This window comes from Pseudonaja textilis, chromosome 1 (genome assembly GCF_049901715.1).
Source record: "Pseudonaja textilis isolate UNSWEBS1 chromosome 1, rPseTex1.2, whole genome shotgun sequence".
In the NCBI taxonomy this organism is placed as follows: Eukaryota; Metazoa; Chordata; class Lepidosauria; order Squamata; family Elapidae; genus Pseudonaja; species Pseudonaja textilis.
This window is the reverse complement of record NC_141990.1, coordinates 263,895,361-263,917,361: the sequence shown is the minus strand read 5'-3', so window position 1 is coordinate 263,917,361 and position 22,001 is coordinate 263,895,361. Positions and strand designations below refer to the sequence as shown.

At 35.7% G+C, this 22,001-nt stretch overlaps 1 protein-coding gene across 1 annotated transcript in view; it reads right to left on the bottom strand.

Annotated features, from left to right (window-relative positions):
• Window positions 1-21,546, bottom strand: part of CSTPP1 (centriolar satellite-associated tubulin polyglutamylase complex regulator 1) — a 146,076-nt gene extending 124,530 nt beyond the window's left edge. Inside the window, exon 1 of the mRNA XM_026707954.2 lies at window positions 21,385-21,546. Within this exon, the coding sequence (XP_026563739.1) occupies window positions 21,385-21,430 (46 nt within the window). The 5' untranslated portion in view covers window positions 21,431-21,546. The remainder of the gene's footprint in view (window positions 1-21,384) is intronic.
• Window positions 21,547-22,001: the final 455 nt, after the last annotated feature.

Below are 22,001 nucleotides of genomic sequence, written 5' to 3'. Positions count from 1 at the left end.
ATTTCTGCACATTCCATTATTTTCTTAATCACTTCCTCCTCTATCAGAATTTTCTAATTTTTCCAATTTTGAGCAAATACAATTCTAGCTGCAGTTAAAACATTAATAATCAGATATGTCAATTCTTTATTGTAACCTTCAGGTAAAATTCCCAATAAAAATATCTCTGGTTTTAAATCTATATGCTGTTTTGTCATATTTTCCAACCATGTGTGTATTTCAGTCCAATATCTTTTAGATTCCGCACATGTCCCCCACATATGATCCAGGTATCTGATGACATTTCCAACACTTCGCTGATTTATTCTTGAACATCTTTGCTATTCTTGCTGGGGGTAGGTGCAACCTATAAAACATCTTATACAAATTCTCTTTATAAGCTGTTGACATTGTTAATTTATAGTTTCTGGTCCATAATTTCTGCTATTTTTCTAAATCTATACAATATCCCTTCCCCCACCCCTATGCAATCATCATTTCTTTAACTTGCTCTTGTTCGAATTTCACTCCTAGTAAATAACCATATAATTTTTTGATCATCCTCTCTTCAGTACCTGTTAAGATTTTATCTAATTCAGAAGGTTCTTTATAAGCCCTTCTGTCTTACTATCTTTATCATATCTAGAATGTATTTGCATATAAGAATACCAATTCATATTTATCCCTTGTTCATCTAATTCTTGCTTTGTTTTGAGATCACCCTTTTCATTTAAAATTTCACTATATCTAACTATCTGTTCCATTTTAAAAACAATTGGATACGCAACTGCTTCTATTGTTGATAACCATATAGTATTGTTTCCTTATTTTCTCCCATATTGACAATAAAGTGTCTCAAATATAATGTTTCCTAAAATACCCATGTACTTAGCTTTCCTTATACCATAAAAATGCATGCCACCCCAATTGTAAATCATGACCTTCCAGTGTTAACAATCTAGTATTTTTCAGAACAATCCATTCTTTCATTCGATCAGTTACATCAGCATAACTGCTGGTAATATAATATAATTGGGTAGTCCAAAACCTCCCCTCATCCTGTAACAATTTTAGTTTAATTCTTGTCTTTTTTCCCTGCCATATATATTTCAACATTATTTTATTTAAGTCTTCAAAGTATTCTTTCCTTAATTCAATTGGAATCATCTGAAACAAATATAATATCCTTGGTAGTATATTTATTTTGATTGTAGATATTCTCCCTATTAGAGATAATTGTAGATTTTGCCATTTTTCTAGGTCTGTCCCAATTTGTTATTTTAGTTTATAATAATTATCTTCCTTTAATGTTCCAAATCTTGCTGGCAGCTATATTCCCAAATATTTCACTTCGTTTGTGATCTGGATATTCAATTTATCTGTCAGTTCTTTCCTTTGTTTTTCCATCATATTCTTGACTAAGATCTTAGTTTTATCTTTACTTTTAATCCTGCCACCTGTCTGTATTCTTCTATCTTTTCTATCAGTTTAGACACTGTTTCCAATGGTTCTTCCAATATAAAGACCAGATCATCTGCAAATGCTTGTAATTTATATTCCTCCTTTTTTATTTTCGTTCCCTTTATTTCTTTATTTTTCCTAATATTTCTATTTAATACTTCCAGAGTCAATACAAATAACAATGGTGACAGAGGGCATCCTTGTCTGGTTCCTTTTTTTAATATTAATATTATCCGTCAAATCTCCATTTATCCTTACTTTTGCAGATTGTTTATGATATATTGCCTTAATAAAACTTTCTCCAAAACCCGTCTCTTCCATTTGCAGTAACATAAATTGCCAATTTACATTATCAAAGGCTTTTTGTGCATCTAGGAATTTGCTTCTCTGGGTGTGTTTCAGGGGTGGGATTCAAATTTTTTAACAACCAGTTGGTGGGCGTGGTTGGTGATCATGTGACTGGGTGGACATGGCTTGGTGGTCATGTTATTAGCTGGGCGTGGCCAACTTAATATCACTCACATCGAGGCATGCATCTCCTCACCTGGCCTTTCATGACTGTGGGGACGCTGCATCAATTGTAAGTGTGAAAAATGGTCATAGCACTTTTTTCAGTGCCATTGTAACTTTGAATAGTCACTCCACACAAGCAAAGTACCAGCAAAGGAGGGAAAAATAACTCCAGAGAAGTTCCTGAGACAGGAAGTCTAGTCCTGCCAAGAACGTAATAAGGGTTAACTGGGAGGCAGTTTCTGTAAGCAACACCAGAATGTTTCCTTCCTGCCTTCCTTACAGGATTAGGTCAGTAATTTCTTCTAACAACCGGTTCTCCGAACTGCTTAGAATGTTAACAACCGGTTCTAGCGAACAGGTGCGAACAGGTAGAATCCCACCCCTGGTGTGTTTCATAATATTCCAATGTATTCATGATTATTCTCATGTTCTCTTTTATTTGCCTTTTAGGCAGAAATCCATTTTGATCACTATGTATAAAGTAATTCAAATATCTTTTAAAACTTTCTGCCATTATTGAGGCAAATATTTTGTAGTCTGCATTCAGCAGGGATATAGGTCTGTAGTTTTTTTATTTGTTGTAAGTTGGTATCTTCTTTTGGTATAAGAGTAATATAAGCCTCTGTCCATGGGTTAGGTATTTTGGCTTTTGACAAAACCTCATTCATTACTTCAATCATTGTAGTGTTTAAAGATTCCTGCAAGGTCTTGTAGAATTCTACTGGTAGCCCATCTGGGCTTGGAGTCTTTCCAGTGTTTTGTCTATTTATCGCCTCTGTCAGTTCCATCATTGTTATTTTCCTTTCTTGGAAACACCCCTTGAATACTTGCTATTATAATTAGTAATTTTAAGTACATAGTATTAACTGTGATGAATCAAGCCAAAGTCCAACTTAGTTCCAACTTCCAAGAGATGGAAACATACCATTGTGAGCACCTGGATAGGCATGCTACAATTGACTGGAGCCAGAATGATGATACTATTTAAAAAATTGTGCTATTATAAACTTATCTCCTTCATAGATATAATTACTGGCTTGGTATCATGGAATTTGTTTATTTGTGTTTGTTCAATTTCTATGCCCACTCATCTCAGTCAATGACTGAACCTACACTTCAAAAAAATATATTAGAGTTAAAAATATGGGGGAAAATTAAAACAATAAAAACAGTAAAACTAATAAAACACTAAAAACATCCAAATTAAATCTACATGGGAGCAAGCTTCTTGGCCAGTTAGGAATATAGCCAAGAAATGGGACCCTTGAAACATTCAGCATCCCAGGCTTGGGAACATAGCCAGATTTTTAGGACCTTATGAGAGGCTAATAGGGTTGGGGACATTCTGATCTCCGAAGCGAAAATGTTCTACAGAGCAGGAGCCACTGTGGAAAAAAAAGCTTGTCTTCTGGTCCCCACCAATCAACATTCTTTGACAGACAGGATTCACAACATGCTGATTCTGCTCGACCTGGTTGGATGGGTAGAGACTCTTGAAAAAAGGCGATCCCTCAGATACAAGTAGTACGTATGTATGTATGTGTGATGACCCCAGGCATGACACAAAAATAACCAAGTTACAAAAATAGAAGAATGTCTCTTTAATGCCTCCAACTTGGCCCCAATGTCCAATTATCCTCGGCAGGATATCAAACTTTTAAAGAAAACAGTTTATGGAGGGAGTAAATGCAGTCCACACCCAAAGAAAAGTTAATTCAAAATAAAAAACCCAACACACCACACTGAAGGAATTACTATGGCAGGCAAGGATGATTAATTGCAGACTTCTTCCAGATAATGCAGCAACCACAGTTGGGAGGAAGCCAAAACACAGATAAACTCCAACAAGAATGCACACTTTGCTTCCAGAAACTTTGCCATGCAGTTTGTCCTTTTAACCAGTCCTCCCAGCTGCAGCCCATGAAGGGGATCAGGGCCCCTTCCTCCCCTGTAGACCACACCACTCACATTTCTCCCTTATCCGCTCCTCCCTGCATGCATTAGGATGAAGAAGGGATGGGCCTGGGTCTTCCTCTGAATGCCCATTCAGCCTGTGCCCTTCCCCAGTTTCCTCCACAACCAACGGAGCCACACTCCCACTCCCTGTCAGCTTTTCCATCTCTCCCCCAGAATCAGACTCCAACAGAGGCATGACACTATGTATGCATGGATATGGGCCTTAAGATGTTCAATGTTTTAATTTATTACTTGGACGGGGAAGATTAGGGAACATTTACTGGGTTTGCAAGTGACACAAAGTTGTGCGGTGGCTAATACTTTAAATGAAACACAGAAAATTTAGAAAGATCTAAGGCTTGAGCGGTGGGCTGATATGAATAGGATGGAATTTAGTAAAGAGAAATGTGAAAAATTGCATCTGGCTGGGAGAAAGGGTACAAGTATAGGATGGAAGAGATTTGGCTTGGCAAAAATACTTTTAGTCCACAAGAACTAGCTTTCTCCCCGATAAGTTCAATGTGAACCATCAGCATGAAGCAGCTGCTGAAAAGATAAATGCTAACTTGAGAAGCACTAACAGGAATTTAGATTACAGGGAAGGAAGTGCTGGTAAACACATTCTTGAGAAATTGGTGGTCCTGTCAACATTTATAAATGTAATGGTCTGACCCTTCCTGAAAAAGCCATCACTAGACCCACACTTCCTAGACAACTTTGGTCCTGTCTTTATCTTTCCCATTTTAGGGAAAGTTGTTGAGAAAGTTGTCACAATTCTACTATATAAAACTCTGGAGGAAATAGATTATCTGGACCTCTGGACCCTTCACTCAAGTTTCACGCCCACTCATAGTACAGAAATGGTCCTGGTCACACTTGTGGATGACCTCTGGCAAGAGTGGAATAGAAGTAGTGTATCAGCCCTTGCTCTTTTTGACTTCTCAGCAGGTTTCAATACCACAGATCATAGTATCCTTCTGGGCTTGCTTCAGTGGTTAGGTAGATGGAGCACAGTTTTGTGCTAATTTTTCTTCATCCAGGTAGATTCTAATCAGTGTTTTTGAAGGGAGAGGCGTAGCTAACCGCTCCTGCTTGTAGAATAGCAATAGCAATAGTACTTACACTTGTATTCCGCTTTACAGTGGTTTACAACCCTCTCTAAGCAAACAACAAAAAACCCTCAAAGCGCAGCCTCAATGGATCACCAGTTCTTTCTCTGCCATCAATTTTCTATGATTTTCTGTTTCTATATTGGATCAGAAAGTAGCTTTTAATATAATTAAATGAATTTCCATTAAGATTACAAGATTTGTCATTTTAAAGTTACCAAATAAATGGAGAAAACTGTGTTAAAAGATATTTTATGTTTTAAATTTAAACAGATACAAGTTTTGCACATATCAACTTATTCCAGGCTTAGTCTTATGAAACAAAGATAATGGAAAACTAAGCACTCTCAAATCAGAGTGAGTTGGAAAACTGAAGCTAAGTCAATTTCATTTTCCTTTCACTTCAATCTTTCTCACTCAGTTATCTTTAGGTTATATATTTTTCTATGGTACTGTATGCAACACATCAAAATTTACTTTGGAATTGTGTCACATGAATCTAATGTAAAGCTGTTTCTAGTATATATTAGTCATGAAATTACTGCAACAGACTGGAATAACTCTCCCTCTGAAAGATATCCAATCAAAGGAATGTGAAAAGAGTACGATGAAGAGAGTTATTGCAATGTCCATTCACTAACAAAAACATAAGTGTATTAGTCTTTGACATCATTTAGGGACAGATTTAAACAATTATTTCTCCTAATTTGTATTCTTTCCTTTTTATTTATTTAATCAATTGTTATACTGCTCACTCACCAAGCAATTCTAGGAAGTTAAAAAGGGTTAAAAAGATCAAAGAATAGAAAATTGCAAAATAATTAAATGTAATACAGTAAAATATTCTTCAATGAGGACTAGATACATGAGTCATGTCTTACAGCAAAGTCATCTGATTTCCTGATTCACCTTTGGGGAGAACTAAGACTTCAGTGCCTTCTTAATGGCTGGCAGAAATGAGGTTCATTGAAATTTGGGGAGGAGATTGCTTCATATGGCCTCTTCTAATCAAGTCAACATTATTTCATTTTTTTAAAGTCTCTCTCAAATAGGAAACAGATCATGGAAGAAAATCTGTGTTCTGCTGTAACTCAGTTCTATCAAGTATGTTATGCTTTGCTTGATTACACTAAGAAAAATTAGAAACAGTTTGTAGAGATATGGAACGCTCACAGAACTTAATAAAATACATCAGTAATTGAAATAAACATAAGGGTTCACTACTCTAAGATAAATTAAAAATTAAGTATTCAATTTGTGTTGAATATGGTTAAACCATTAATAATAAAACAGGTATAATAAACAGCTGTTCTAATTCACTAGAGTATTATCAAACTTATAATTATCAATAAAATATGAAGAGTTTTTTTGTTGAGAGCTGCTTGTTTGCTTTGTTGCTTTTACAAAAAACCAGTGTATGAACTGTCAAGCCCAATGGTCAGTCAAACCTGGGATAACAGAAATTGAGGCCAAAGCATGTCACCTATTGTTATATGGGTAGAAAATGGAGTTACTAGTATTGTTTATTTAATTGAATAGTCATAAGACCTTATCAATAACATAACGTAAATATATAACAACCAAAATACAGATAAGTTAGATATATAAGAATACAGTAATGAAAACATATGTAGAAAACCAGGGAGTCAGAAATCGGATAATAGATCACCCTTGCAGGATACACCAATTTGTTCAATATATTGTGTTCTTAGGACCGCTGCCTTGATTATAAACTTAGCAGTCCTACGAATGATGTGTACATTAGAGGCCCGGAGGAAATATAACAATCTGTGGTTTGATTCCCAGTGGGCTGTTCTTTCCAGTAGAAATGATAAATATTTAAGCCTAATAGGGGCATATATTGGCAGCTAAACAAGATGTGGGAAATATCTTCAATAGCAGATGAACCACATAAGCAGGTTCTTTTGTGGTATGGTACATGGTGGAAGCGCCCATATCTAGACATGGAATCCAGTAACTCAAATCTGGCTCTGGTAGGCTCTTCTCTGTAATTGTGGCATACCCATCGAAAGGTATTTTTCAGGTTGGAAGATGTTTTTATTCTTAGCCAACCATCTTATAGATCTGTTTTTTGCTAATAATTCCATGTCAGTCTGGGCACTAATATCCAAGACTCTCTATTTAAAAATTTCCCTTGCCTGGGAAACCCTTGACAATAAATATTGGGTAGAGAACCCATGTCTTAAGATGGCTCTGTGGAGTTGACTGGCCCAGGAGTTAAATTGGAACTTATTTAACTGTTCAGTTAGGTATAGTTTGGGAAGTCTATCCGAACCCATTGACTGTATCTTTAGCCAGTATGTAAATGTTTTAATTATTAAGTGGCTATGTAAGGAGTGGATACCCAATTCCGCTCTGACTGCCGAAGCAGAAGTGTTCTTATCAGTCCCCAATAAGTGTCTTAAAAAACGGGTCTGTGTTTGTTCAAGTGGGGAGGCTTTATTTAAATCCCACAGTTCTGCACCATATGTCAGCATTGGAACTATTTTTGCCCTAAATACTTTCAACATAGGGGTCAAAGTGCCTGGGTAATTATGGTTAAATAATTTATATAATCTTTTGGCGCTTATCTCAGCTCTTAATGCACTACTTTTAAAGTGATTAAACCAAGAACCTGTATTAGTAAAGACCACTCCTAAGTCGGTGTAAGAATTTACTTGTTCGATTGACTCCCCAGTAATCTGCCAATTATATTTCCTACTTTTTGTGCTGAAAACCAACACTTTGGATTTGCTTTTATTAATATTTAAGAAATTCAAAGTACAATAGGTATTCAGCTTATGCAACAGTCTCTTCAAGCCTATTTGTGAATGAGCCATTAATACCATGTCATCGGCATATAAAAGAGTATTAATAAATTTATCAAGAATCTTTGGCATATGAAAATCTACTGCATGCAGGAATCCTGGTAAATCATTGACATAGATATTGAAAAGCATTGGGGCTAAAATGCAGCCCTGTCTTACGCCAATATTGGTCGGTATGCTCTTAGACAGGGCTCCATTTACGCCACTATGGATTTTCACATGGGTATTTGAGTAAAGGGCCCTAAACCAGAAAAAGGAGTCTGGGCTCCATGTTCAGGTCCGCCAGTTTCCTCCACAAGATATTTCTGTTTAACGAATCAAAAGCCGCACTTAGATCAATAAATGCAGTGAATAATTTCCTACCCACTTTTAAATACCTTGTTACCAAGTGATATAATGTGAAACAATTATCTACGGTAGATTGCTCTGTTCTAAAGCCAACTTGTTCCTCTGCCAAAAGATTATTCTCCATAAACCAGATTTCAATTTTGCTCAACAAATACTTTGCATACACTTTAGCAACATTTCCAGTTAGGCTTATTGGTCTGTAATTAATTGAATTGCCCCTATCTCCTTTTTTATGTAAGGGAACAATAATAGACACTTCCCAACCCACAGGTATGCGGCCAGTATTGTTAATAAAGGTGAACAGCCCTGCTAACAAAGGCGCCCACCAGTCCATATAAGTCTTAAATAATTCCGGGGACAAAAAATCTTCACCAGGTGCCTTATTAGCTTTTAATGATCGAATAATGGATTTAATTTCTGAAACAGAAACAGGGTTACTAGTAGATCTCTAGGTGATAAATGTTTATAAGGAACTCCTTGTAGTTTAAAATAGCAACAATAAAAAAGATATTCAAATTTCCCAAATTAGGCTCAGAGATTAGTAAAAATAAAAATAAAATAAAGAGTAGTTTAAAGCAGGAGTCCCCAACCCCCCTGGGTGGGGCCCATTACCAGGCTGGGGCCTGTTTGAAATTGGGTCATGGGAGAAATTGGCAAACACTATGCATGAAGTGAATTTGCTTAAATTGGAGCTTTGCACTCGAGTGCAAGTGCCTCTGCATGAGCTGCCTCTGCTCGTGTAAGTGGAGCTTCACACGCTAGCGCACGTGTCTGCCACTCTTGCAACTGGAGCTTCGTGTGTGAGTGCAAGCACTCTCTGCTCAAGCACGAAGCTCCATTTGCGTGAGTGGAGGGTGCGTGTGTGTGCCACTCACACAAATGGAGCTTTGTGCATCGCCTGCCATTCACACACACACCTGTGCTGAGCTAGGCTGCCAAACTGGGAAAGTTTGGGACCTCTGGTTTAAAGGACAGCCACTTGAAACTGACTTAACACACTCAACAGCTAGGTAAATGACCACTAATGTCAGGAGTAATTCATAAGCTCCAATTTCAAGCTAAAGTGTTACAAATATTCATTTTTTATGAATAAATACTATAAGTTTTAAGTGATAGCATGATAATGATACAGCAGAATGGACGGGTGGATAGATGGATGGACGGATGGATGGATGGATGGCAGATATATATCCTGGTATAAAAATCCATTAAATTTGTGTTTTTAAAAGCTTTTAAGTATGAAATCCCTTGTTTAATTACCCTTTATTTAAAAGTTTACATTTCTTGCATGAAAAATATACAACACAATTTCCCTATTTTTATATTATATTTTCCAGGAGATATCATCTCCTCAAACTAATAACTCAGTCCAAAAATATTGACTGAAAGAAGGTAATGGCATGCCACTTTCATACTGTTTCCAAATGGATATAAAATCACCAGAAGTTGAGTTTGATTCTATTTTTCATGATTTTGATATATATATTCTGATATGATGCCTATTGGTAACAAAAGTGATACCAGTATTATAACATTCTGAATGTTAATCGGAGTCAAACAAACTGTGCTTTAAACAATGTTCTTATTCAAGCACATAAAATAGAAATAAAAACTACCATATAAACAGAAACAAAAATACAAAAATACCACATTTCTGCTTAAAAAGGTTCTGACTCAGTTAACTTTATTTAGGTTGCTAATAGTAACCTTGTACACACTAAGAATGTAAAACAGTACTTTCTACACCTTGTTTTCTATGTTATATATCACAAGTTTTAAAAACATTATTTGTTGAATAAGCTACAGTTGGTTTTGTTCATTCAACAGTTTAACAAAATTTGAATATTACCCTTTACAATTAAGTATGGTTGATGAACCCAGTGATTCTTTTACATAAAAATAAATATTTATTTTATCTTTTTTTCTTTCTTGAAGAGTATTCAAAACAGAAAAAATATACATATGATTTTCTGACAGAAGAGTTAAATATTATGGTTTAAAAGCCCAATGAAACTAAAATTAACATTTACTTACAGGTTAACTTGTATAAAAATACTGAGACACACTGATAAGATTCATACAGCCATGCTATATGAATTGCTTAACCTCAGTTTACTAAATAAACCACAACTGGCTGGATTAAATATATGCTAATTAGTTATGCTAATTTTAAGGGCTAACATGAAGTATGAAGCCAAACATTAATTTTCTCTTAATATTATATATTCTTGGCAGGTCAACTCTTTTCCTAGATATACAGAACAGAAGAGTAGGATTAGTTAACATTATGCTCAAATGTTACTCAGCCATGAAACATACTGGCTGATCTTTGAAAGACCTAAATTACATCACAAAGTTGCAATAAATTTGAGAATGAGAAAGAACAACATACAATACAATGAATTATTTGGAGGAAAGATGCAATATAATCACAAGAAAATTAAAAACACAATGAATACTACCATATCATACTTAATTAGGACATTTCTTGTCATGAGTAATGGGGCAGGATACTTCAAATACCTAACAACTTTATTAGAGAATCTATGAATCTTAGCACACTCACTGTGAGATCTGCAACTATGAGATATTTTAGTGTGCTAAATTTGTAAACTAAAAATAAAAAACATACAATGGTTTGTTTAAAATGTTTGAAATTGTACTTTTACAATTTTACATAATTAATACAATATTCCACTGGCACAAATGAGTGCTGTGTTTTTTCAAAACTCCTTGATTTTCCAATAATATTAGCTCTAGATAAAAGTCTGAGATAATGATGTATGTGACTTGGTATATATTTGGTGCAGTTTATACATATATTTCATGGTAATTGTTCCACTTCAAGTATTTCTCAGATACACAAGTTTAAAGTTTATGGCTGATGGTTCTCATCCAGCAGAAATTGGTATCTATTTCCCAAATCGTTACTTCCTTGCAAGAATGTTGAGGTTAGGTTTTACTTTGCTTTTCTTTTTGCATTTTGAATCTCAATAAGTTTATGATACCTTTATCTTTCTAGATAATTCACACATCCATTTAATTATATTAAGCTTCTCGAACCATGCTTAATGGAAGGACTTTTATATGAACAAATTTACTTGGTCATGCCTGATTCTACACGAATACAAAGAAAGACAATTTGCTTGCTTGTACCACCTTTATTGATTTTACAAATACCTCAAGACAGCTAGCATAACTGATACTCCTTCCTCCTATTTTCCCTAAAACAACAACCCTATGAGGTGAGTTGGGCTGAGAATAACTGACCCAAGTTCAGCCGATTAGCTTTCATGGTTAAGATGGGACTTGAGCTCATAGTTTCCTACTGTTTAGATTGGTGACTTAGCCACTAAACCAAATTGCCTCTTAAGTTGAAAGTTTTGTGGAAAACAATTATTTGGGAATGGTGACAATAATCTCTATGGAACAGCTGAGAAGCTTCTTACAATTAGCTATTCATATCTGCCTACCAGATAAGAATACCTACCACTGTAAGTGCAGCTGGAGAAGATGGGGAACAAGTTAATGAATCATAGAATTATTAAGGAATATTACTCAGAGAAAGGGTATGCCCAATAGAAGTAATGTCAGAAAACTAAAGTTGGTAAGGATGTTAAAAACCAAAATATTTGCATACAAACAAAATAAAAAATATGAAAAAGGGATCAATGCAGCTGCTACAGTATGATGGCAAAATACTAAGAAGTCTGCAGAGAAATGGTAAAACAACTCTTAAGTTTACCTCAACTAAGGATATGTGTTGTTATGTAAGTATGGGAAAAAAGGTTGAAGGGGCAGGAATTCAGTTTGAGATTTCTGGAAACATAATCAGGTCAAATATATTTATTCTAAATGAGATCAGATATATCCTATGGCAGGCGTTTATGTGTTTTAAAGAAATATTGTTGAATGATTGCAGAAGACTAAATATTTTATTCTTCAAAAAAGTGAAAAATGATTTCAGCAACTCTCATCCAGTCAGTCTGACATCAGTACCTTGGACGAGTCTAGAGCAGGAGTTTTCAAATGGGAAACTCTATGGGACCCTGTTAGTTTAAAAAAAGGTTTCTGGGGCTTCTGATGAAGGGTAAATTATTTAGTGAAAGAAAACTGTTCATGTCTCTCCTTTTTTGCTCTTAGTCACTCATGAAATCCATCAACCTCTCATGGAATTCTAGGAACACAATTTGAAAAGCTCTGCTTAACAAAAGCAGATCCTAAACTGCCCCCTTTCTCCTCTATTTGCTTTGTATGTTACTGTTAATTTTATTTTAATGAGAACCAAATAATGATGCTGAAACAATACAGATATAATACTTCATGCCAAAAATGCCTTGATATTCATTCTAACCATAACATATTTCTAGATCCCAGTAACAGTACTTAAGAATATTAATTAATATTAAGAATATACACTGCACAAATATTTTTCTACACTCTTAATTTTGAGCAGCTGTTGTGACCCTATGACCTTTAGAGAATAAAGAACAGTACATTTGGCAGGGTTATAGCTTATCAGGAACATATTATCATAGTACTTTTACATTACTTTTTCTTTGTGCATATTTGCCCTCTCCTTTTCATCTGTGACAATATCAAAGTTGGAGTCCAAATGGCCATAGACAGAATATATAACTAATGTTCCAAAAATATATCCCTCCATAACAACTAGAAGCCACTGAATTATTCAGGGTATGAGCCAGTAGAGTAGTTTTCTCTTAGCACTTAATATCCTACTGGCAAAGTCAAAGTTGTTAACAGCCAGGTAACATAACCTAATGTTTCAGAAGATGAAAACAGTACATTTAAGAGAACATTCAGACTTCTTTGATAGCAACCCTGAGTTTATTTATAGCATTAAGAGTTTATTTATTATTTATTGGTTCAATGTGTGGATTTATAATTTTATTCATGCTTTATCCTATATCATGCTATAGGCTGCCTAGAAGTTACAATCTCATTACCCGAGACTAGCTCCTCTGAATTTAGTGGGATTTATTTGTATGTAAGATAGCTAGTATGGTGTCAAAGCATCAAACTAGAAAGAAGGAAAACATGAATTCTAGTCCCACTTTAGGCACAAAATCAGCTGGATGACCCATAGGTCAATAACTTTCTCTCAGTCCTAGGAAGGAGGCAATGGCAAACTCCACCTGAAAAACCTTGCCAAGAAAACTGCAGGGACTTGTTCAGGCAGTCAGTGAGAATCTGGAAAAAAAATATGCAAGCACACTACAGAAAACTAAAAATCCAACTGTTTGGCATAATAAAATGTCATCATGGCTACCATTTTCAGCCATTGGGATTTCTGTATTGTTCATTTAAAGTTTTGGAAACTAAACCCAGAGTAGCAGTGTTTAATTTAAAAAAAAACCCAAAGAAGAAATGTATGCATTTAAAATGCAATGATTTAAAGAGTATAATTTTTTTATACTTCACACTGCTTGCATTAAGATGTCTCTTATTATTTCCACCACCACAGGAATCAGTTGAAGCAGCTCCATTCCATATATATACAGTTTGTCATAATACATGTAGAAGTCGAAATAGTGCAATGCATTTTATCATTTGCTTCTCTTGTTCCAGCTGCTCATATTTTGTTCCAGATGCTGATATCCACAATAAGCATGCTTAGAAAGGCAACTTTAAGATACAATAAATATAATCTTCAAAAAAAATATGTTCAGAACAGCTATTGTTTATGTTCATACTACATGTTTACTGTCAGTGCTAATTTGTGGCTAACTGAACCGTGTTTCTCTCCAAGAATCCAATTGTCTGCATTCTGAATAATAAATTATTCACACTAGTTGGATTCACAAAATATCCTGAGCAATACATTCTCTAATTACATCTTAGCTCAATACAGTATGTCACACAATAAGCAGTTTGGTGCTAGTCCTGCCTTTGGCATGAAACCATCTGGATGACTTTGGGCCAGTCATTCTCTCTCAGCCTATGAAGAAGGCAATGGCAAACCTCTTCCCAAAAATGTTGCCAAGAAAGCTGCATGGATTTGTCTATGAAGTCATCAGGAGTTGAAGGTGTGCCTGCACACATACATATTACACATATCATGCAAAAATCAGTATTTTTAATGCTTGTTCTATTCAAGAATGCTGAATAGACCACAGACCAATAAAAAATGGGAAATTCTAAGTCTTAAGTATCTCCTTAATAACTGTCAGAGATCAGATTAACAAAAAGAATGCTTATGCATTTTCAGTTGAACCTATTCTTTTAGCCTTTTTATATTCATATTTGACATCATAATATAGCAACTGGGATAAGACACATAGTCCAAAAAGAGAAATAGCAGTTTGTGCCAATACCATTCTCTGCTTTGCAGGATTTTGTGCGACTCACCATTAATCCGATCACAACTATTCAGAAGAGGAGGGGATCCCTTCCATTGCCTGGCAAAATGAGTTGGCCTGATGTGTCATTCTGTATATAAAGTTACAATGCATGGTATATGTTGCTGATCTAAGACATGTGTTCTGAGTCTGTACAATCTGGGAGTATTTTACCACTAAGAACAACATGGTCAAACAGAATCTAAATTAAGAACAAAAGCATTTCTCAGTTTTGAGCTCAACTGAAAACAAACATTTTTGTGTTTTTAGCTAGCATAGCAAAGACAACACACTGCTTCCTGAAGCTAGCAAGCAACCTTGTTTATAGTCATTCTCTCATTTATTTTTGTATCAAACACAGATTGTTTTCATTCATGGTAGCCAGTGAGCAGCATCAAGCATAAGTTAATAGTTGGCATATTACTGATAAGTAAATGGATTATTGTAAGGGAGATATTTCCTTTCCTTTCTTATTCTAATTACTGATTGGATTCACAGCAGGAAGCTATGATGTTGGCTTTTACTTTGAATATTGTGTCATCTTTTTAAAATTCAGTCTGACTACGAATCTGGCTGGTGTGTTCAACAAATCATAGTTTCAAATCTCCTGAGTTAGTATGATGAATAGTTCAGCCAAAGGTTGGGTTCTTAAAGATCACCTAGTTCAATCCCTTAAAACATGAAGCTCTGCTGCTACAGTATCCCTGATACTGTATCTTTAATCACCAGAATCTGCTTAAAAACCTAGTAACATACAATCTGCTATTTTCTGAGGTACAAAAAATACAGTCAGGAAGCTTTTCCTAATATTTCACTGAAATTGTTTTGATGGTATAAATTGGCTTTTAAATGTCTTCTCCATGGAGCTATATTTCCTTTAACAATGCTGCATAGAATTTGTTTGCTAAACCCAATCTATCAATTTTCTTTGAACATGTTCCTAATTCCCAAAAAGCATTGCTCAATTATGCAGACTATTCCAAGTGAGGCTTCAACAAAGTGAAATAAAATTACAATATCATTTTTCATGATCAGGACATTATACTTTTGTTGATACAGCTAAGAGCTGCATTTGCCTAAATCAGGCTTAAGATTTACTAAAATCCTGAGTTCTTTTTCTTATATATTAGTAAGAAATATTAGTGTTTATAGAAATTCTCAGTCATCCAGGTCATGGTTGTCCCAAAGGTGTTTTTTCAAAACACAACTGGACTTTGTTTTTTCTTGAAGGTGTTTAGCTTCTTATCCAAGAAGCTTCTTCAGTTCTGACTGAATGGTGGAGGATGGAAGGATTCATATATTACATATTAGTGCTTTTCACATAGTGCTATCACTTTTGCTTCCACTATTTCAGGTTTTTATTCAAGACATTTACAGATTGAGATGGAACAGCAGATAGTGCCATGTCCCATTGCATATACAAGAGCTGAACGGAATGGCAATTTGATTATTTTTCAATATGGTAACAGAATAGCATTCTCCACAGTACCGGATGATAACAGACAACAGGGTTTTTTGTATATTTTTTGTACATCCATATAAAAAATTTGGAAAATATTTTGTTTAGGACTACGAAAGAACTAAGCAAATTAATTAGTTGAATATATATCCCATCTGAAAACTATGGGAAAAATTAAAAGCCCTTAGTTACATTAGTGGCTGATTTAGTCCGGATCTAACCCAGTCTTTGGCTTTATGAAACCAATTGTGTAATTTTTTGCTAACTATGGTTGATTAGATTACAATAGTACTTAGACTTATATACCACTTCACAGTGCTTTTACAGCCCTAAGTGGTTTATAGTCAGCATATTGCCCCAACTATCTGGGTCCTCATTTTACCAACCTTGGAAGGATAGAAGGCTGAGTCAACTCTACTGCACAACTGTCTGGTTTCATGGCTGCTATGCCAAAAACAATGGTTTAAAAATCATGCTAGTGGTATTCACATGATACAAAAAAATACAAACAACCCAAATGGGTTTAGTGTGCTGCAGGAACCCAGACTGCTGATATAACTAAATTAACATAATATTAGTTTTATTTAACAGAGCTAAATAACATGTTAATTACTTAATTATATGAAGATAGGTGGCAAGTTAGAAAGTAAGGAAAACATGACCAGAAATCAAAACGCATATACACAGTGTTTCAGGAGCTGGTTTTCAGGTACTATATTAAAAGTCAAAAACTCTCTGGCTGGTAATGACAGAAAAACACCAATTCCACAGCATTTCCTTTTTGTAAGAGAGCACAACATCTCTGGCACTGACTACACCCAAGCACTATAAAATGCAGAGTTTCTCTGGCAGGGATTCATGTTCTCACATGTCCACAGCTGGCACAAGATGAAGGAAAAGGGATTCTAGTAGAGAGGGGAAGGAAAGGAACTTAACTCAAGAGGGAAAATAATTAAAAGTTTCAAAATTGCTCTATGAAGAATAAGCCCTCAATTAGAGATGGAATATATAAACCGCTTCACTGAAAAGGCCAAGTTTCATCAAAGGAACCAAGATTTCAAGAGAAGCAGAATCAAACATGGTGTACCTAAGAATGTGAACTTTGAGTCAGAAAGTTCCTTGGATAAATAGTCAAAAAAAATTAACAGGCCAAGAAAAAATTATTTTGCCTGAACTCTGGCATCTAAAATGTGATTACAATAGAAGATAATATGTTAGTGCAGAATTGAATAATTATTACATTTTCTGGACTCCTTGGTGCTCTCTGAGCTTGGTGGTTACCTCACTGATGATGTTATCTAGTCCAGTAATGAAGTGTTTGCAAACAACCAAGCTCAGAGCTCCAGAAAATGTGATAATTATGTTCGTCTAATTTACAGCGCTGTTGTAAGTAATACAGGTAGTCCTTGAATTACAGCCACAAATGAGACAGAATTTCCATTGCTAAGCAAGTTGATGGTTAATTGAGTCATGCCTAATTTTATGACTTTTGCCAGATTTGGTAAGGAAATCACTTACCAAAATGAATTGAATCACATGCTCATTAAGCGAATCTGACCTCCCACGTCAGAAGCCAGCTGGAAAGGTTGCAATGGTGTTCACATGCCTCCGGGACACTACAACTGTTGTAAATATTTTATTTTTATAGTTATAATGTACACTGAAGATACCATTTAATTTTGTTGTACAAGGTACAATGACAATAAAGTAAAGTAAAGTAAATATATGCTAGTTGCCAAGTGCCCAAATTTTGATCATGTGACTGTGGAAATGCTGCAATGGTTAGAAGTGTGAGGACAAGTTATAAGTCACATTTTTGTATTGTTATAACTTTGAACATTCACTAAAAGAATGGATGTACTTATATTTAAATTGTATTTTACAACTGCACTTGTACTTGAATTGTATTTTACAAAAACTAAGCATACTTTGCAAAAACTGAGCAACATTTTAGAACTTATTTCACCACCTAGTTTCCATATTGGTAACATCCTTAACTTCAGCAATTACTTTTGGCTCCCGTTTTGGGCTACATATCAATACTTCCTGCTTAAATCATTGCAAATTAACTGTTTTTATTTCAAATAAACCTGATTTTCCTTCTGCATGGAAGTTGATGGGGCAAGCGGTTGTTTGTGGAAACAGCGGCTGGGGAAGAAAGGTTAAGTTATATTATTCCTTATTAAACAAAGCAACTGACATTGCAATTTCTTATTACCAATGAAAAGTAATTTGTGAAACATCAACTTCTACAAGTATATTGAATATAAATGTTGTGATGAGTAAAGAAAAAAACTTTGCACAGAAATATATTTTGTTATAATAAAATGCCATAGAGAAAACATTGTGAATATGGAAGGGTATTGGAAGCACCCATTTAACTTGCATGACTTTTGTGTGCATGAGACAAAGAGTGTTTATAAGATAGTTTACTCGTCTCCAAAAGGAAGCCGAGTTAAGCATCTCTTCAAAGAACACCTGATATGACAGCCCTGGGCAACAAACAGTCTGAATAAGATTAACTTGATTTGGTTTCTCTTGTCACAATTACCCATAGTCTCACAGCCAAATAATACTATTAGCAAGACCTTGAGAAATATAACAAAGCACTTTGAGGAAGGTTGCTATTCTCTTCAAAGAATGCTGTTTGAACATAAGTCAATGCCAAAAAAGATTCAAAGGTGTTTTTCCAAACTTTCCTTACTTTCACTAGATTATATTAAAGAATTATTCAACCACTTCTAAAAAAATAGTATTCACTTCCTCCAGTTCACGAGATAAACTAAACTTTTGCTATGTATTTCTTTTAATATTAGTCAACTATCTAAGTTTTGTAATTGAAGTTGTTTGCAGAATACATTTATTAATAAGGTAATCCTTTTTTTAAAAAAAAAAACCAAATTTTATTGATTTTACAAAACAATACACAAACAAACAAAACATAAAATATAATGACATAAGAAATCTTTTTCTAAAAAAACCAATACAACATCTTATTTAAAGACAGAATTATTCCAAGTTATCACATTTCCAAACAAACACAATTTAATATATATATTTACCTTATCTATTCATCTTCATATCTTATCCCGAACTTCTCTTTATTACTTCCTTTCCTTCTATTTATTCAAATTATATCTCTTTAACTTTAGATTGTATACATTTTTTATATCCATCTGTCTTATACATTTTCATTATTCTCTTCCAATACAAAAACAAACAAGACATAAGACATAAAAACATAAAACATCTTTTCTGAAAGTTGCTTGATCCCGGGTTGAAACTCATCGTACAGGCACCACTTCAAAAATCATGTTCCTTTTATATATCATTCCATATCTTATTACCGTTTTCCATTTTCTATATAGCTTCTTCCTTTTTTTAACTCTCTTAGTTTTATTCTACTTATCTCAGTTCAAGTCATAATACTTATCATTCTTTGTCTGTTCTCAACTATCCATTCATTTTTTCTCTTTAAACAAAACCTCTCCTGTACACTAATTGGAGTATGACACCTTTAACTCTTTCCCCTAACCTAATAATACTTAATATCACACATAACTTGTATTGGAATTCTGTTTAGCACATCCTAAAGTCACACAATTATTATATAGAGAGAAAATAAGGTATTAATAAGGTAATCCTTGTTTTATGGTTTTCTAATTGTTTTGCCTGTGAAGACCAAGGTGATATGTCAAATTTTGATTTGGCTTTAACTTTTTGTTGATACAGAGAACTCAAAATGATTTTGATCCACTCAAAAACCCACTACCACTTCTAGGTGACTGTCAACCTAAGTATCTACAGGCAAAAAAATTGGTAAAAGGCATTAGGATGACTAATGGTCTGGTATCCCAACCATCTGTTCAACTGACAACTAGATGGCTGGGGTGTAGAAAAAATTAGCCATCTTCACCCCAATTTTGTTTCTAATTCACTCCTTTTCTCGCCAACACTCAAGAAGAGAAGGAAATAGAATAATGATGATGATGCCTAGCATTTCCTATTTTAGCAGGTCCTCTTTAGGCTCACATCTCTATGTTCAAAGGCCAGGACAGCATTTTAAGTTTGTTTGGATGATACAACTTGACTGCTACATCCTAATTCAAGTAGGATACATAACTACTGAGATAATTTTGAAAAATTTGTATATTCCTGAGTCAAAATAATTAGAGTTCACACAACACAATAACCCAATTAAATAAGTGCAGTTACATAGAGTAAACATTAGGAGGGGATGTGTGGATGAAAATTATAAAACATTTAGATATTAAGCAATTTTACAGCTATTTTACAGTGGTAAATGAAATTTCCTGCATAGTGACTAGATTCCCACATTGTGTTAAGCCATGATTTTCTGATCTATGATTTACTAATGAAATCACAATTGGTGGGCTCTCATATTGCACCAAAACATATTGTACTACACTTTGTTTAATTTAAGGTTATGTGAACCCAAGAAACAGGTGTCTGGTAGTTCTTACAACTGTGCCATGGTTCAACAAACTGTGGCTTATCAATATGTGAATCAGGTCACTTCCTCAGAAGCACCACTGCCAGAGAACCAGGTGATGAACAATCACTCATTTAGGCTGTTATTGTAACATAGCCTTCCTTCCTCCCTTCCTTCCTTCCTTCCTTCCCTCCCTCCTTTCTTTCCTTCCTTCTCTCTCTCTTTTCTCTCTCTTCTTTTGTGTGCCACCTGTCTCATCTAGAGGCAATTCTGGGCAGCTTACCAATATTAAAACCAGTAATCATTAAAAGGATAAAGCAATAAATGATAATATATCGTTAAAAGATGGGGGGGGGGTGAGAGAAGGGAGCAAAAAGTACATGGGGACAGGTGGGGGGGGGGTCTTCTTTAATCCTACAGACACCTCCAGGGTGATATTATTGCAATATAAGAAAATGTTTATTACTTCAAATGGTTATTCTTCGAAATGGTGACATTAATAGTAATTTCCAGTTTTCCCTTCACAGCACAATTTCGTCCCAAGCTCCGAGAGCGAGCAAGTTACTTCCACTGATACGCTTGCTCGGTCCCAGTGCCCTTAAAGGATGATATCTCCATCTCGGACGGGAGAGGAAGATACCGACCAGGGCAAGTGGCCCGAGGGCTGGCAAGCCGACAGCCCCCAACCCCGCCCTCCCAAGCCAGCAAACGGCGAGGTGATTGTCCTCTGCGCCGCGGGGGAAGCGAGCTCCGCCGTAGGCACATCATCCCAGACAAGAAAGGATCGAAGGAAAGGGAGCCCAGAATCACTTCTCCCTCCCTCCCGGGAAGGCGACCTTTGCCCCACGGCGACAGCGGAGAAGCTACTTCCATCTCCCTCCTCCTCCTCCTCCTCCCGCCGCGCCCGCTGGAGCCTCACCCAGATACTCGAGCCCCGGCTGAGAGAGGCGATCCGCGTTCAGCATCCTGTCAACCGCCTCCCGCTCTCGGCCGCCGGGCCGTTTCTAGGACACCAGACGCTGCCGCGAGGAAAAATGACTTCCGGCCAGAAAACAAGACCCGGCCGTCGGAATCCCGGAGGAAGAGGATCGAGGTTGCACCAGGAATTTCTCCTCCTCCTCCTCCTCCTCTTCTTCTCCCAGACTCTTCCTCGGGTCGGGCAACCGGCTGCTTCATAAAATAAATCTTTTTTTGAGATTTGCTTCAACTTTTGCAGAGGCTTCATTTTTCACAACCGAGAGTGCTTCAGTAGTAGAAGGCGTAGTTCAGCGCTTCCTCGTCCTCCGTTATGGCCAGTAATGGTTTTATTCGGAAGAGGAAGATGCACTCTCCTTAAAACCATAGCTCTGCAATGTTTTAAGTTACAATATTTGACAGCTGAAATGGGTGATGCTCTGAGTATAAGCACATACAAGATGCCCTTGAACCACAATCTAGCCAACTTCATTTTACAAGAGGGATACAATCGAGATCAAGTCTATAAAGCCTTAGTAAGACCACACCTAGAGTACTGCGTCCAGTTTTGGTCACCACACT